The sequence below is a fragment of the Moschus berezovskii genome, chromosome 21, assembly GCF_049115385.1.
Source record: "Moschus berezovskii isolate FMDL1 chromosome 21, NW_MosBer_1.0, whole genome shotgun sequence".
Classification (NCBI taxonomy): Eukaryota; Metazoa; Chordata; class Mammalia; order Artiodactyla; family Moschidae; genus Moschus; species Moschus berezovskii.
Window position 1 is genome coordinate 39,440,735 of NC_142480.1, and position 18,302 is coordinate 39,459,036.

The 18,302-nt window shown below is 51.7% G+C and overlaps 1 protein-coding gene across 4 annotated transcripts in view; it reads left to right on the forward strand.

Annotated features, from left to right (window-relative positions):
- ACSBG1 (acyl-CoA synthetase bubblegum family member 1) overlaps positions 1-18,302 on the forward strand; it is a 58,994-nt gene that overhangs the window by 16,913 nt on the left and 23,779 nt on the right. Inside the window, exons 1-3 of one of the 4 annotated variants that reach the window (XM_055418017.2) lie at positions 5,526-5,758; positions 10,068-10,166; positions 11,157-11,257. In XM_055418017.2, the coding sequence (XP_055273992.2) occupies positions 5,727-5,758; positions 10,068-10,166; positions 11,157-11,257 (232 nt within the window). In that variant the 5' untranslated portion in view covers positions 5,526-5,726. Of the gene's footprint in view, positions 1-5,525; positions 5,759-6,475; positions 6,649-10,067; positions 10,167-11,156; positions 11,258-18,302 lie in introns of those variants that run through there. The other 3 variants (XM_088829562.1, XM_055418013.2, XM_055418019.2) reach the window with 3 other exon arrangements.

The following is an 18,302-nucleotide window of genomic DNA, read 5'->3' on the forward strand; positions in this document are numbered from 1 at the left end:
TATTATTCTGTCTTAAGGGGAATGAACTTTCAAGTATATGAACTTTTCAATCTCCTGTCAAACTCATCTGGTAAATTTCCCATTTAAGAGATTGTATTTTTCTTATACTTTCTATTTTTATGTTGTGATTTTCCATCTGTTCATCAGTTGTATCATTTTTTTCTTTAAATGACTGAACTGTTAGTAACCGTTTTAAAGTCGTTGTATGCTTATTCCAGGGCTTCCCAGGTGGCTCTATGGTAAAGAATCTGCGTGCCAATGCAAGAGACACAGGAGACTTGGGTTCACTCCCTGGGTCGGGAAGCTCCCCTCGGGTAAGAAATGGCAACCCACTGCAGTATTCTTGCCTGAGAAATTCCATGGACAGAGAAGCCTGGTGGGCTGCAGTCCATAGGGTCGCAAAGGGTCAGGCAGAACTGAGCAACTGAGCATGCGTGCAAGCTTATTCCAACGTTTGTGTCATGCCTGAGTATGTTTCTATTGGCTATTTTTTCCCTTTGATTTTGGCCCACATTTCCTGATTTTTCAGATGTCTGATCGTTTTTTATTATATGTTGGATATTGTCAGGACATGTCAGGAGTATATTGATTGGAAGAATTTAAAATTACATGTGCATTAAATTAGTGCCTCAACCACAGTGCTCTGCCTTTCTGACTCAGTTTCTCCTACCAAATCCCATGCTGCTGAAGTATGTGGAGAGGAATAAGGAACCTCCGAGAGCCTCACTCAATTTTAGGCAGTGCACATTATGGTTCATAACATAAAATCTGGAGCCATATTGCCTAGATTTGAATCCCAGCCATTCGAGTTACAAGCTCTGTAGACTTTAGCAAGTTACTTCATTTCTCTGTGCTTCATTTGCCTCTTAAATGGGGATTATAATTTAGTACCTGCTTTACCTGGTGGCTCAGAGGTTAATGCGTCTGCCTCCAATGCGGGAGACCCGGGTTCGATACCTGGGTCGGGAAGATCCCCTGGAGAAGGAAATGGTAACCCATTCCAGTATTCTTGCCTGGAGAATCCCATGGATGGAGAAGCCTGGTAGGCTACAGTCCACGGGGTCGCAAAGAGTCGGACACGACTGAGCGACAGAACAGAACAGAACAGACCTGCTTTATAAGATTGTTGAGATAAGTAAATGTGTTGACACGTACGACATAATTGGAACAGGGCCTGGCACATACTAATTGTTCAGTAAGTATTAGTTCTCACTGGTAATAAAGTGAAATGATCTCTTCTCCTAGGAGATCAGGCTCCCACCGCTCTGTGTCCACACCGCACAACACCCTTGCCTGCCATGCTCACAGATGTCTCTCGTGTGTGTAGGCCACATATGTGCCTGTCTCCCTCATGCCCATCTTTAGACCATGGGCTCCTCCAGGACAGGGACCAAGTCTGGGAGCCAACATCCATATGCTGCAGGGGTACAACACCCCCGTTGGCAGAAGTCTAAACTCCAACCTTGCCCCTATCCTGACACCATGAAGTTTCTCTGGCTAAGAACTTGTCCAGAACCTGAAAAATGGCAGTGTTCTTCCTCTCATCTTCTGAGTAGAAACACAGAAAACCACCTATCACCAGAACTGGAATTTAGAGACCATCCCTTCCACCCCTTCATTTTACAAATGGACTAACTGAAGCCATAACAGGAGAAAAAGCGTAACCCAAAGTCAGACTTGCGGGTCTTCAAATAAAAACGGCGTGTGATGGGAGACGGCAAGCTTCTTTGCTGTGTGTCAGAATTGTGTCAACTCCAAGTTTTATACTGTCCTCCCAATTATGATGCAAAACACCAGTTGACAGATCTCTCTGTCAGTCATCAATACAACAGAAGAAAATGATTTGAGGTTTTAAACCTTGCTTCTACCCCAAATTTTTCAAAATTTTGGAGGAAGGGTGTAATAAAAAACATCTAATGATGAATACTCGGGAGTGGGAGTTCAGAGGACCACGGGACGCCCCCCTTTCTCCACTCCCTTGCTTTTGCCCCTGCCTCACCCACTCAAATCACCCAGCAGGCCTGAGACTATCAAGGACAGCCTGTTAACAGCATAAACACTGAACCTGCCCAAGTTTGCATCCTACTCTACTAACCAAAAGACCTTTGGCAAGTTACATAATCTCCTGTACCTCAGTTTCCTCATCTGTAAAGTGAGGTTAGTGATAGGAGCTACCTCATCAGGCTGTTGAGAGGACTGAACGTGTCAATATATGTATAAGGTGTGCAGAGCACTGCCTGGCACGCAGTTAGTAGGGCAAACGTGTTGATTATTAGCCGTTACTATCATTTTTCTTGCCTTGTTCCTCCCCAGGTTCTCAGGCCTTGGAGTCCAGAAACTCCCAGTCCTATAGCCTTGTCCTTGCCTGGCACAGCAGAATTCCAGCCCAGACATCCAAATCACCAGTCATAGACAGAAAACTGGAAAGCCCTCTGCCTGTGACTTGCCTGGGGAAACCGAGCCCCAGAGATGACCAGGGACTTTCCCAAGGTTATCCAACTGAGGTGGAATCTGAACTAGAATCTACATATCCCATTGTCCAGGGACCTGTCTAGGGCATGACCAGACTCCTCCTAGGCCACGCAGAGGACCTTGGTGTGACCCTGTAGGCTGTGTGATTGGTTTGAGAAGGTTAAGCATTCAGTGCTGCAGATTGGGTTAGAAGTCAGCTGGCTGGTGGGACAGCCCCACCCACCATGGCAGGAGCCAAGATGAAGCTGAGACAAGCCTTTGGCCTCTCAGCAAGCACTCCTGTTAGGCAAAGACGGAGGAAAAACACTGAGTCTCCTTGCACTGGGGATCAATCACAGTCAAGGGCCCCAGGTGCCTGCCCCGAATATGTTCCTTCTGAAGGACTTGGCAAGATACGTCTTGGGCCACCCCTCCCTCACCCTTTCTGAGAGTCCGTGTGTCCCCAGAAGATCTCTGCTTTGGACAAGCTCCCTCTGTGGGCTGGGGTCCCAGGCCTGGGCTCGGTCCACAGCCTGAGTCTGTGACACTTTGACACTCTCCTGTCCCTACCAACTTCCTCTGCTGCACCACTGCCTGGGGCACTTGTCCTCTGCCTCATGTTAAGTAAACCTTTACCCCCATCCAACTTTGTTCCTTCAATTTCTTTGTACCCTTAGCCCAGCCTGGTCTGGTGACCCCACAGTGACCTTGAAAACATCTTTGCTTATTAACTGTCAATTCCATCGTCTCTAAGACATCGAGGCAGGGACCAGGCTCTGCCTTTGAGACAAGGGCTCGCCTCCGCCCCACAGGCCCCCAGCAATGTCTGCAGAGGAGGTACTCAGTAATTGTAGTAGGAAGGAGGAGCCCCCTGGAGCTGGCAGTCATGGGGCAGGCAGAGATCATTTCCAACTCTGAGAATATGGGCTTAAGATTTTTATTTCATAGTAGACAATTCGGTTTTAAAAAGTAACACCCAGGCTCTAAATATTAAGTGCCCTGGGAGGGACACAGCCAGCATGGCTCCAGCAAGAAGCATGAGAGCTGGGGGTCCTTCCCAAAGGGTTTCCTGGAGGAGGAAGGGTCTGAAGAACAGTAGGAAACATCTGCCAGGGAAGGCAAGCTTGCAGTTTTTGAGAGGGGATAGAAAAGGAAGATGACACATTTCCCAAGTCCTCCTGCCTAGAATAAGCCCATTTGCCCAGCCTCCTCAATCAGTTTGGAAACTCTATATTTAGAGGAGTTGTCGAGCTGCCTGGGAGGGTTTGAGGGATCTGGGCATGCATTCCTGTTAGCCCCTCAAAGTGAGGACATTTCTCCCACCATGCCCCCCAACATTGATCCCCAGTGCCAACTCCAACATCAATGCTCTGTCCTCTCCAGGAAAGTGGGGGGAAGAGGGAAAAAGTGGGGCAGTCCACACCCTCTTTAGGACAGAAGGAGGATCCACATTTCTTTCTGGGGTTCACTGGGGTTGGGGTGTATGGATTTCCAAAGCACCCTGGGTGCCCTGAAACTGCAAGAGCATTTAGGCACATGGATAGGGGTGAGTGGAGGGCTTCCAGCAGGTTCTCAAAGGGGCTCCCGACCCATGAGAGGCTCAGGGGCAGCACCCCAGACCTGAATTGTCAGGTGCCCTGAAGTGGTAGTGGCCGAGGATCACTGTAAAGAAAAAGGCTGTTAAGAAATTGGCATTTGAAAGGGGAGAATTCTCTTGAAGTTGGTGTGCTGGTAGTGACACGCCAGCTTAGCGTAGCAATCTGGGAGTCATCTGCCATCTGAACGGGTGGAGAGCCTTGGAATAGCCCCTGCCCCATCCTACTGCTGTGCCCTGCATCTGAGCCTTCAGTTTAGGGCTTGCTTAAATGTTCCCCTAACACCCAGTGGCCTCTGTTTTTTCACCTCTTCCAACACCTGCTCACCCCAGAGGCAGCTGGCGGGTGACAACTCAGGTGGGAAGTGGATTCGGGATTGGCAGGTGAAATAGCACAGTGATTGGGAGGGGTGTTTCCAGAGAGCAGGGCCCAGGTTCTAGAAAATGCAGATACAACGCCACAAACCCAAGAGTCTCTGGAATGAGGTGGAAGTGGCGAGGGCATTAGAGGGCAAAGGGCAACAAGCAGAGATACTGTTTCCATGGAAGAGGGGCTCTCTAGAGGCCACGTGAGGTGGAGCTGTCAGCTGAGCTTTATGATGCAAATAATGGTCAAAGCCAGCTTACATGATGTCCTGCTTTCAAAGCCAGTTATGGAAAGCTGGATTTCAAATGACATCTCTGCCTCTTGCTGGGCGTGTGACATCGAACATATCTAAAGCTCTCAAGTAACATTCACATTTATACACCATCATTTGTGAAATATATGGTTGGTGGGAAGTTGCTGTATAACAAAGGAGCCCAGCCTGGTGCTCTGTGAGGACCTAGAAGGGTAGGATGGGAGGCAGGAGGGAGGTTTAAGAGGAAGGGAATATATGTAACCTTTCCCTTTTCCAAGGGATCTTCCTAACCCAGGAATCAAACCCAGGTCTCCCACATTACAGGTGGATTCTTTACCAGCTGAGCCACAAGAGAAGCCCATGTATATATACAATTATGTATATGTGTATATATATATATATATATATATATATATATATATATATATATATATATATATAAAATGATGACTGATTCACGTTGCCGTGAGGCAGAAACCAACACAACGTTGGAAAGCAATTATCCTCCAATTTTAAAAAGGGGGAGAATAACAGAGGAAGGAGAAAAAAAACAAAATAAAGCTCTCTGGGCTTCTGTCACCTCACCTGGGAAATGGCACCATTAATCCACATTGGGCTGTTGGGAGATGCGAAGAGCCAACACATATAAAACAATTGGCGCAATAAGTGTACTTAATAAAGAAAAGTTTGAAAGCAAATAAAGGTCAGGTTGCCTGCCTAACCCCTGGGGCCCAGCACCAGCTCCAGGTAGAAAGCCCTGCAGCAGGAACAGTGTCTTCCTGCGTCTCTGCCAAGGATGATAGACAACACACCCACTGGCATCGGCAGGCCCCTCCCTTGCCTCCCGCCCTTCTTTATGTAAGCCTCACAGGTGGGCAGCAAGGACCTGTGCCAGGTAGGCCAGAGGTATCTGTGGCCACACCTCACCAGCAGTGCCAGGGCAGACTGGGGCGGGTCCCCACTCCCGCCCAGCCCCACTGCCTCATCACCTGGAACCAGGGACCCTGCAGCACTGGCTCCCACACCTATGATGCCTTAGCTGAAGGAGCAGAGCGAATGCTATGCCCTGTGCCTACCAGCCCCAAGAAGAAAGGTGAGCACTCTGTGGCAGCCAGACCCTCCCTGGAGGTGCACAGTCCATCACTGTAAGTCCTCGGTGGGGGTCTTCCAGCTGGGAATCAGGGAACACAAGAGAGATGCCAGGGGAGCCTTATCTTTGAGATGAGACAGGCAGGTCAGGCCAACTAAAGAGTGGTATGGAGTGCGGGGTCCGCTGTGCGGGGCAGCCGGGAGGCCACTGCCGTTGGGAGCTCCAGCTGTGCAGAGGGACCAGCGGTGTGCCCAGGACCATGGGATCAGAAGGAGGCACAGCTCCCCTCCCTGCTCGGGAGGTTTTAGGATTTGGGGAAGTATTTGGGCAATGCCCTCCATTGAAAATACCCTGCAGCATGTAGGAGACAGGTTCTCCCTTTGCCCCCAGGACAGAGAGAGGTGAGAACCAGAACGAGAAAGGGGTGGGAAAGAGTGGTGGTGGCGGCAGGGGTTTACTAACAGTGGACAGGAGTCAGGAGGCCGGGAATCTGACGTTTATGCTCGTCCTGGTAATTGATTGGCCCTGGGGCCCAAGGCAGCCACCTGCTGCGAGGCTATGTTGTTCCCAATGTGATCAGAGCATGTGGGCTTAGGTGGCGGTGAATTACAGAGAGGCACCGAGGCTGGGAACCCGTGAGTCAGGCCCTGGAAGGAGGGCAGTCGCCCCAGACCTGGCCAGGCCACAGCGTGACTCACTCTGCGTCTCTGTTGCAGGGCAGTTCGGTGGTGCTGGGCCTCTCTGGGGCTGATGCGGCTCTCCCAGGGGACGCCTGAACAGGCTCTCTGAGGTTCTCGTTCTCTCCGGGGTGAGCTTGCAGGGTGTGGCCACCTCTCGGGGACCATGCCAGAGGCACTCCTGCTCAGGTCTGCCAGCTCCATCTTGAGGACCGTGTAAGGAACAAGGACCCTACCCTCCTTCCACCTCCTGGCCCCCACACTGCCTTCCAGGGAGGAGAGTTCTTGGGCTCGGCAGGGTACCTGGACCCCCAGACTTGGCTTGGGACTTTTCACCCTTTTTAGTAACCCTCCTAATCTCACCAAATAATTTCCTCCTACTTATTCACCAAAAGATTTGTGAGAGCCTAAGCACTACATGTATCATGTTATCCTCACAATAGCCATAAGATTTAGGCAGAAAACTTGAGGCTCAGAGAGGTGCATGACTTGCCCAAGGTTGTACAGCAAGTAAAGTGACTTGAACCCAGGCAGGTCAACTCTGGTAAATCTGAGTGCTCTATTGTTTCAAGAAAGCATTTATGGAGTACTTACTGCATACAGAGCAGAGTGCTGAATGGGAACAAAGGGCAGCAGAAATAAATAGGAGCTGGATCTCCATCCACGTGGGGTTCACGTGGAAAATGAAGGCCCCCCTCGACTTAAATGTCACACATATAGTGACGACTTGAGCAGAATTAGATCCAACAAACATTTACTGAGCTCCATCTGCCTGCCAGAGAACACTTAGGGCCAGAGGACAGGGTTGAATCAGGCATGACCCCTACTCTCAAGAAGTTTCCCAAGCTCCATGTGGCCTTCAAAGTCCAAAGCTGCATGTTTGAGGGCTACAAGGGTGAGGGGGTGTTGGGGATCATCCAGGACTTCCCAGAGGAGAAGCTGAAGGAAGCTATTGGCAGGCTCTGTCTTTAAATGATTCCCATCAGATCTTCTGGAAAGATAGGAGGAGAAAGGAGAGCCAGTTCAGGCAAAGGAGAGTGCAAGCCCTCCCAGACTCCTCTGCTTATCCCACACACCTCACAATATACCTGCTCGTACATGCCCTCCAAGTGTTTTCTTGCTCCCCATGCTACTATTGGGCAGATGCTGAAGGCGTTTTTGCTTCTGTGGAAGCGAGTAAGGCAAGATGCTCACAGTCCATGTGTGTGAATCGGGGTTGAGAGCAATTTGCATCCTCGTGCTGAGTCGCCTCAGTCGTGTCCGACTTTGAGACCACATGGACCGTAGCCCGCCAGGCTCCTCTGTCCATGGAATTCTCCAGGCAAGAATACTGGAGTGGGTTGCTGTGTCCCTCCTCCAGGGGATCTTTCGAACCCACATCTCTTATGTTTCCTGCATTAGCAGGTGGGTTCTTTACCACCAACGCCACCTTTGTGTCCTCATCAGGGATCCTTTGCAGGTTTCCCTCTTTCTCCTAGGAATGGAAAAGCAGAGGCAAGTCAGCTACTTGGGCTGTTCTCTCATCATCACTGTCATTCTGCTACTTAGAACTTACTCCTGTGACACTGAGCCAAGTTCTGGAGATGCACGTTCCAGGTGTAGTCGAGGATTCCAGAGTGACGGGAATACTGTGTCCCTCACCTTTGACTGGCTCCTTGGGTTGACTATATAATATTCACACTTCCCCTGTCACAATGATTTACCTGTCACTTGAGATTTCTGGAACAGCAGCAAGAATCAGAAGGGGCCCAAATTGCTCTTGAGGAGTCAAAACAGAAGCGATTTCTCCCCAGATCTCTTTTCCTTGAGGAAAACATTGTAAATTCCACTTTGGAAGCCATCTCCTCTGACTTAACAATTCTTTTTTTTTGTTTTAATTCATGTTGTATTTATTATTTTTGAAATGTGTTTTCAGTTCTCTTGGGTAGATACCTAGGAATAGAATTGCTGGGAAATGTAACTAACTTTTTGAGGCCCTGAAGAAGTGAAGTGAAGTGAATTCGCTCAGCCGTGTCCAACTCTTTGCGACCCCATGGACTGTAGCCTACCAGGCTCCTCCATCCATGCGATTTTCCAGGCAATAGTCCTGGAATGGTTTGCCATTTCTTTCTCCGGTGACTTAACAATTCTAACAAGCTTGGCTATTTTATTTACTAGTCTGCTACCAAAAAACCCCCGCAGAGTAGGAGGGAGGTGAGTCACTAGAGGCCAGCACAGTGACAGTGGCCAAAAGTGACCACTAGTGATTCAGGTGAGGATTAAAGACTAAAGACCAGCATGGCCAGCAGTGACACGTGAGGCAGCAGCCACCTCAGGAAAGGACAGATGGCCCTCCACGCCCTGCAGTTTGACTCACTTCTGTGTTACAAGCCAAACTGGTAGAGTCTGTTACTAGTATGACCCTGGGTGAGCATGAAAAAGTCATCGGAAGGTCCAGCACATTCTGTTTCAGTTGATGGACAAGGGTGCCCTCCCCTTAAGTGGACTAAATCTTGAAGGTTCGAGCCAAGGGGCAGAGTACTCTTTACTCATTTGAATAATTAGATTTTGACCTTGTCTTTAGCATCCAATATTCTTCAGGCCCATAGAGGGCTGAGTAAGACCCTCCGTGGGCCATCCTCAAGGGGTTCTTGTCCCACCAGGTACAGGCAGGGGGACAGGATCTACCCTCTCCTGGAGGTAGGGAAAGGACAGGACATGGGAGAGGAGAGGACAGCAAAGGTGACTGAGTCACGAGAGGCTTGCTGCTGCAGTGGGGCGGGATCAGGGGGCAGATGCTTCAGGAAAGGCCCTCACAGGAAGTTGCTTCCGACTGTCTCTCCTCCCCATGGACTGAAGAAGCTTCTCATCTGATGGTTAGGCTTGGCCCTTGGCTTCCTGAGGTGTCCTTTCATTCCATGTTTGTTTAGCTATTTTAAAACCAGAACCGGTTTACACAAATTTGCTTAGGTGGCAGAAACGCTGCCTGTACCTTTTGATGGTGGGGATTGAAAAACAAGCTTGTTTGTGAGGCAACAGTTACGATGGTGGGAGATTATAACCAATGATGGCCCTGGCTAATTTGGGGGTGGCTACCCAGTGGGATTTCAAAAGTTGATCACTTTAAGCAGGCAGCCCTATCTTTTGAGGACAGGGACCAAGATAGAGCATGGATGTGATACCGAGCTCACAGGATACCATCCCCACCCCCAGACTCCCAGTCTGGGACCCTCAGCCTAGTTGGGTGTGTGTCCCCCAACTTGCCCTGTAATTGCCTGAGCCCAGAGCTCAGGGGTCTTTTGGTGACATCACAGTCTTCTTCGTCCCAAAGCGGAGGCAGGTTTTACTCAACGACCCAAGAGAGTAGTGGCAGTGACCAATGATCCAAAGTCAGCAGGACACGTCCTACAGTTTTCAGAACCCTCCATTTCCCTCTGCTGACACAACAGGCTTCATCCCAGAAGCATGCTTTTCAGTCCTTCTGGCAGCCTCCTGGAGCAGGTTACCATAGCAACAGAAGGGCTGCTCCAGCCCTGTGGCCCAGCCTTGCTCACAAAGTTCCCAAGAAGGGGACCAGCCTGGCACCCCATCTCCCTCCTCCTCACCCTCCCCCTTTCAAAACCTCATGATGTCTTTTGCTTTAAAACCTATCTCAGGTTCTTAAACAGACTACCGCCAGGTGGGCCTGAGTGTGTTCGCAAACTCAGTTTGAACCTGCGGTACCAGCAAGAAGTAAGACCGAATGTGAAAAGCAGGTAACTGAGCCAGGTGCCTGGGAACTGGGCAGGGACGGGACCAGCTCCACCCTGACAGACAGGTGGGACTCTTTGAAGCCAGGGTCCTGCCTCAGGGCTGCCAAGACCAGCTGTACAGATTACACACTGCACAACTGCAGGCTCTGTTTATATAGCCTATCCCTGTGACACGTGTCCCCAGAGTTGAGTAACACCATAGCCTTGCTTGACCCTGAGGTGTATACTGAACCCCATCTGCTCATCCACCCAGAAGGTTGAGGTCTGGCCAGTTGAACCCTGAGGAGGAAACATGAGGAGGAGCGGTGAGACTGAGTATATAGCAGAGGCCCAATAACCCCGTGGGCTGTGTTGACCAGAAGAGGATTCATTGTCCAGGGCCACCAAGCCTTGAAGGCAAGGGGATCTAGAGCAGGAGTGAAGACAAATGGCAAGAGCCACAGGTTTCCCTGGTCCCATGTCTGTTCTCTCCATCAGGGAATTGACACAGGGCACCCTCACAGACACCACTGAGAAGAGGGCCTCATTTGGGGGCCAGCTTAGGACACATGAGAGCTGTAGGAGTATCCTCAGCTCTGCTATGAGTTTCTAAGAACGGTTATTCTCGGTGCCTGAGGGCTGGTGGGTGTGGGAGTGAGGGACTTGGAGGTACCTCCCAATCCTCAAATCTTGCATGCCAGACTCCAAGCCTTTCCTTGTCCAGATGGGGACACTGAGCCCAGAGAGAGTCATGTGCTTTCCCAGAGTCACACAGCAAATTAGAGTAGAGCAGGGCCTGATTTTTCTTTCTACTGAGCCCTTAGAAACTGAAGGGAGAGCGTGGCATGGGGGTGAGGTTAACTCCTGCAAATAGTAAGGTCTTGTCCCCTGAGCCTCCTAGGATGCAATGATGCCAGTATCACCCCCGGGGGTTCTTGACGTGTTCTGGACCAGCATCGGGAGCCCAGGCCAGCCTGTCATCTTCTAACAGTTGTTTTCCCCTTACTCCTCTAGCTCCCTGACTGATGGGCAGACACTCTCCAAAGAGCCCCTAAGCCATGCTCTCAAACTCTCGACCCCAGAGAAGGTGAAAGATGCCCAGTTGAATCCTCCAGGTGAGCTGGCTGGGAGGCTGTGGGGCAGGACTGGGTGGGCGGGACAGGGATGTAGCTGTACTGGGAGTGCTGGAGGGGGTTAACAGAATACTACGAAGCAAGCCAGGTGACCCACAGGACAAAACCTGGGGGGACAGGCCAGGTGGAAATACTGATCTCCGTGTCCCCAGAGGCCCCACTACGTCCCTTCTCCTTTCACGGCCATCAGGGCCAAGCTTGATGGAAGGCGGTGGGAGGAAGGTTTTTCTCTTTAGGAAACTTGGGAAGAAGAGAAGTCAGCGATGGAAAGACTCCTGGGGCCTCATTTGGTGCACGTGTTGGGTACCTGGAATCTCGGCTTGGGGTTGGTGAAGGAGGAGAGGAGGCCCAGATAAACAAGGCGTTGGAGTTTCCAAGTGGGTTGAGGCAGTTTCTTGCTGGGCCAAGGGGCAGGCTGGCCGGCAGGCACTGGCAGAGTTGTTTTTGAAGACTTGGGAGACCACATGCTCTTCTAATGACGTTCACTTCCAGATAATTGCACCTTGAGGGAGGCAAGGGTTGTCATTTACCCTGGAGAGTCATCAAAATGATAGCAACAACGCAGCTTTTGTTCACTTTTATTGGCTGTACAACAATATTGTAGCAACAACGGGAAGTTTAAAAAAATGGAAGTGACCGGTGCCCAGAGGAGCAGCTCGCTGCCTCCCCAGCTCTGAGATGTCCTTGGACGGTCCATGTTGCCATCGTGTCTCTGGTCTGTGTCACCTGCCCAGGGAAATGAGATCCCTCAGAGGTGCTGGTTTTCTCAGAGCTTTCCCAGCTTCCCCCAGAGAAGCCAGGGTTAGGGCTGGGTCCCGGAGGCGCCCCCGCCCGCCGGGCTCCCTCGGGGGTTTGGGTAGGAGCCGGTCAGGGAGAGAGCAAGTTGACTTTTGGGTGGTAGAGTTTGGACTGGTTGAGGATTTTGTAGGATGATCTCCAACGTAGGTATGCCTGGTGTTTTCAGACAAGGATTGTGGATTTAGCAGGAGCAGGTGGTAGTATTTGAAGTGGGACTGGCTGGGGAGGCCCCTTCTAAGGTTCCCCGAATGGGGCAGTAAAAGAGGCCAGAATCGGGGACAGGAGGAAGGGGAAGAGGACTGGGGCCTTTCTTCCAAGGTCTCCTCCCTCAGCTTTTCTTCTGACCTGGGTTTCCTGGGGAAAGGTCAGGCCTGGTGTGAGGGCAGTGACAGAATCAGGACCTCTCTGCTCTGTCACAAACATTGTCATGGACTGGAGGCAGAAACGGGGCTCAGTCACCATGCTCTTTGTTGGTGAGGGAGCTGAGACCAAAGAGATGGTGACGCCAGCCCAGGGCTCTGGATACCCCACTCCCCTGCTGCCTGGCGTCCTGGAGACCAGATGCCACTCGCCTCACCCTGGTGGGGCTCGCAGCTGCCCCTCTCCCAGGCTGGGTGTCTCGGGGTGGCCTTGGCAGGGATCTGGCCTGTAATGTGTACTTTCCTGGACTCTGCCTCTCTGCTCTTCCTCAGAGATGAAGAAAGGCTAGGACCAAGGAAAGGATTGACTGATTTCTTTTTTTTTTGACTGCTCGGGATCTTAGTTGAGACAAGTGGGATCTAATTCCCCAACCAGAGATTGAACCCGGGCCCCCTGCATTGGGAGTGCGGAGTCTTAGTCACTGGGCCATCAGGGGGACCCCAGATTGACCGATTTTTGAGGGGAAGCATTCGAAAGGCACCAAGAGAGCCCAGGAGAAGGGCCAGCTGGGCCCAGGCAACTCCAGCATCTCGTCTTGGGATCCAGGGCAGCTCGCTGACTTGCTGTGTCGCTGGGTCTCACCTCTGGCAGGTCCCATTGGCTTGCTCAGGCTTGCTTTCCTGACTAGATAATTCTGTCTCCGCAGTGCTCTCGGAGCAGCCGTCAGCACCCGGGGAATGTGCACAGCAAAGCCCTGGAGCTCAGACGTCTTGGCTGTGGGTGACGGCTTTGGTGTTTTGCAACTTGAAGGGCAGGAAGGGAGCTAAAGTGGTGCAAGCTTGGTGTCCCCAGAGCATTTGGTGTCCAGGGTGTTTCCAAGAAGAAAGAAGTAATCTCCAATCCCGTTGGCCTTAGTTGCTTAACCTGAATTAGTACTGGCAGCCCTGCAGCAGTAGGGCACAGAGACTCAGCAGATTTCACACAGATGGGTAGGGAATCCCAGAGAGGGTCCTATCAGCGAGGGCTGGCAGCCAGCGGCCAGGCCAGAGCGAGGTGGGGGCAAGTTACCAGCTCTAATGGAGGGGTGGGGAGGGAGTAGGCAACTGTAGGGGAGGCAGCAAGGCCATTCAGACTTACCAGGACTTCCAAAAGCTGTGGGGACAGCCAGGCTAGGGGTGCATCTGGACTCCCCATCCTTTGTGCAGGGCCAGGCTGCTGGGGATACTGAGATGGACAGGTTTCTTTCCTGCCCTCCAGGAACTCCTAGTCTGAGGGCAGACAGGCTCTGGGTGAGGGACACACTGAGGCTGAAGAAGGAAGGCATGCTATCTGGGAATTGGGTGATCAGGGTGGACTTCCTGGATGAGGACAATTTCTAGCTGGTCTCAGACTTTTAAACTCCCCTTAGGCCTAGGCCTGAGCTGAGTGGTCTGCCCTTGGGAGTTTAGCATCTAGGGCTGGGGATTAGGAGACAGGGACAATCTGGGAGAGACTGAGGCGGCTTCTCAGCACAGTTGCCCAAGGGACCCCAGGCACTGGGTCCGAGGACAGTGGCAAGCCGGCCTCATGGACTCCCACAAGCCTGGCCCGTGGGTCATGCTCTGCCCAACTCCATCTCGTGCAGCCTCCAGGGTTTTGAAGGGTGGAGGGGAAGGCTCTGGAACTCAGCTGCAATAAGATCCAGATTCACCATGGCTTGAGTGCCCACTGGGTGCCAGTCTGGCCCTGGGTCTTATTTTCACAATTCCCCAGAGGCTCCAAGAGCCTGGCCTCTGTGTGGAAGAGGATATTGAGCAACCACAGATGGGCAGGGGCCTCAAAATTGCCATTTCCATAAAACTGAGAGAAAGTAACTATCTGCACCAAAGACTGTTAGGGAGAAGGTTTCAGGGGATTATGAGATGGGTTAAATCCCCACACATCTGCCCCCTTAATAAGAGCAGCTTTTGCGAGGCTCAGTGCTGGGCTTCCTGGGTGGTGCTAGTGGTAAAGAATCACCTATCAATGCAGGAGACTAAGATGCAAGTTCCAGCCCTGGGTTGGGAAGTTCCCCTGGAGACTGGAATGGCAACCCACTCCAGTGTTCTTGCCTAGAGAATCCCATGGACAGAGGAGCCTGACGGGCTACAGTCCACAGGGGCACAAAGAGTCGGACACGACCGAAGCCACTTAGCACAGGTTCTGTGCTAAGGGACTGACTTGCATTCTTTCATCTTCTCTTCATGGCAGCAGCAGAGTAGGCACTTCTATCAGTCTCATTTGGGAGAGGAAACTGAGCTCAGAGAGGTTCAGTATTTTTTCTCAGAGTCACACAGCTAGTAAGATGTGAAAGTCAGAACTGGCACACCCTTCTTTGGGACTGTTTAGGTGGGGTCCCCTCCCCTCCTGCACACCCTGGCCAACCCCTATCTCCTAACTGCAGAGCTGCAGCCTCTCTGGGGAGCTCTTGCCTGCAGGATTCAGTATTCACCTGAGTCTCCTCAAGTTCCCAAGGAGCTGGTGGATCCTTGAGCTGTGGTCCCCAGGCTGGGCTTTGAGCAGCCCAGATAGGTGTTTTACTGGGAACAGCCCCACTGTCAGGCTGCAGAGCTGCGGGGATCTGACCTCCATACGAAGGGAGCCTTGTGCTGAACCTAGACATACATTTTTTCCTAGCCCTTTCTAAGTTGAGCAGGAATACCAGCTGGAGCAATGCAATGTCAAGACCACAGGGAGGGGAGGGTATCCAGGGGGAGCAGCTGCTGGGGATGGGGCTGGTAGAAGTGCTGGTCAGGCCTAGTCCCCACACCCACTCTCCCTAGACGACTCTCACAGCCACAGGGGAGCTTTGAGCTGGAGGTCAGGAGGCTGGGAACTCAGCCCAGCTTGGTTTCCAGGCCTCCCTGTGTCCCCCGCTCCTACCCTCCCACACGTTTCAAGGGCAGACATAGTGTTTCTGCTGGAAAGAGCTCAGGGAGTTCAGAGCCTGCCGTTGGGGCAGGGAGGGGTCCTGGAGACAGTGTGAGGTAGAAGATCTGGTATCATTTCAGCCTGAAGCGAGTGTAGGGGAAGGTGAGAAGGACTTTGCAGAGGTCAGAGGAAATGGGAACACATGGTAATCTTAACCTTACCAATCTAAAAAAGCAGAGCCTCTGGGGATACTTGTGGAAAACTTACCTTAATGAAAATGTCCAGTTCTGCCAATTATAGGTGTGCCTGGGGCTGGATACACTGCTGTGGCCCAGGCAGGTCTTGACTTTAATCTCTTGTCAGGTCCTGAAGACACCATGGCCTCTTTGCATTATATATCCCTGCAGTGCCTGGCGGGGCTAAATAGGTTCCAAAGACTCTTAGCAGAGGGTCCCTGTGTGAAGGGGCATCCTCCTGGTGCTTGTCACGGGCCTTTGCAGCAGAGGCTGTGGGATCCGGTACCCTGAAGAGAGGTCTGTCCTAGCTGGGGAACAACATGGGCTGATTCAGGATCAGAGTCTCCCTCCTTCTGCTTAATCTGCGTCGTTCTAAGGCCTTTCCCACAGGTTGCAGAAAACACTCGGTTTCTCCTCTCCACTCTTGCTCTCCTGTTTCAACCTTTCCCAGTGAATTGAGAGTGACTTTCTCTGCTGTTTAGAAGCCTTTGTTCCAGAGCCCCAGAGAACACAGCTCCCTGCCTGCTAAGTCACCCAACACATAAAGGGCGATTGATAAGACACAAGACGGGTCAGGCCAAGAGGAGTTGGAGCAACATGAGAGGGAGGGAGCGGGGAGCGGGGGAGAGAGGGGAAGGAGGAAGGCAGTACAAAGTGCAATCTGGGCCTCGGGAAAGCCCACCCCAAGCACGCAGCGGACACTCACTGGATGTGCGCTTGAGGCTGTTAGTCTGACTGTTGGTTGCCTTCTAGAATTAGGTCTGGTTTGGCCCTTGGGTGCCTAACTGGGTGACAGGGACCTTGATTGGATCCTGGCCATGTTTTGGCTATGATGACAGCAGTGAACTTGGCTGGGCACGGGGCAGACCTATGCCCCTGTTGAGTTTCAAGGCAAGGAGATGGGGACAACTATAAGAGCCTGGCAGCCCATTCTGATTTCTTACATCTCTGCTATCCTCCAAGGACTCACTCCCGGGAGGCAGGCTGAGAGGTACCACAGCAGCCCTGAGCCCCTTCATGACCCCTCCCTCCTGCTCACTTCTGAGCAGGTCACTTTGTGGCAGAGGGTCGGGGGACCCAGGCACTACTCTTCTCTTCCCCAAGGGAACAGACCATGGACCCCCAAAGCCTAAACCTCATTCACTAACCAGTCCCCGAGCTCCTGAACTGATGCCTTGTCCCAATTCTGCCCCTAATGTGCTGTGACTTTGGCCATTCTTGCCCACTCTGAGACTCCGTTTCTTCTCCTTCTGTGTACCGTGTGTAGGAATGCCCTGCCTCCCCTTCCCCCCAAAACTGAGGTCTCAGTTGATATCCCTGATGGTCCGCGTATGTGTAGTTTTATTCATTCTTTTGGCAAACATTTATTGGCAAGTCAAACGCTTGCATCAGAAGTTCAGAGTCTAGTCAGAAAGGCCAGAGAGCTACTTCTTGAACAGCCAAAATGTGCTAAGATTTTTAACAATATTACTTTGATGCAAATCTTTTCAGTTTTATTTATGTATTTTTTATGCACTTTTATTTGCTCCTTTTTTTTTTACTTGAAATGATACCGTGAATATCTCCTTGCATTATTAAATATTTTTAAATACTTTGTTTTGATGACTGTCTATGAATCCATGGTACGGCTATACTCTACCGAATTTAGCCAGTCCCCTATTATATCGATTGACACTTCCACGTGACGCAGTGCTCTTGCCACAGTACAAAGGCCAACTCTTGTCTGTTTATTTATTACAAATCTTTGCTACTTCATGTTCTTTGATTTCAGGAGAAACCCAGGTACATAGCAAGGTAGGTGAGTTCAGATGGCTTTAGTGGATGGAGGTTACCGTGAGGACAGGCAGGGAAGAAAGGAAGCTTAGAAAGTGGCTATGTGGGGGTGGGGGTGGGAAGAAATAGACTCCATGGTTCCCTACTCCAGTGGCAACCACCACTGCTCAAACCCAGCCTCTCTGGGCCTGGATGATACCACCTGCTTCTCTCTGCTCCCTAAACCGTGCTAGGACTCCTACCACCCCATGATCTCTGCAGCTCTGTCATGATCTCTGCAGGAGGGACCCACGAGGAACATTCCTACAGGGCCCTGCACAGGGCCCTCATGACAGTGACCTCATGGCCCCTGTGCAGGTGTGGGGTTCTGGTCTCATCCTGTGGCTAGGGGAGCCGGGCCGATGTCCAAGAGTCAGTGCTTCATAGGCAAGGGACCCTTCTGACTGCTCTGCCCACCTCACTGATGCTAAGACTGGATCTTCCAACATGCTGTCCTGAGATTGCTCCTCTGACAGAGATGAGATTGGGAGAGGAAATGGTGTGAGCAAAGGCCCAGAGATGGGGATGCATGGGCATGAGAAGACAGAACATGAGAAGGGAGGATGGATGAGACACCTCAGGCAGGGGGACTCATCTACCTTCCTTCCCATCAGTTCCTAAGCCCAAGGCCACAGAGCTATGGTGGACTCAGGAGGACACTGAGCAAGGCTGGGTCTTGCCAGCCCTACTTAGGGGCTCTCAGGACAGAGGTTCAGCCTGGCATGGGCTGCTGGAGCAGGCACCTGCTCTGGGGGCCCACCTCTCTCTATACCTGGCCAGCAATGTGTCCTGCACCACCCTCAGGCCACCTGGGGAGAAGGGAGGTGGGGAGGGAGGGGAAGGCTTGGGTACCCTGGACACACAGTCATTCAGTCCAGCCCTCTGGGATCAGGATGGGACAGAGGCTGACTCATGCTTCCCTGAAGGCCCCC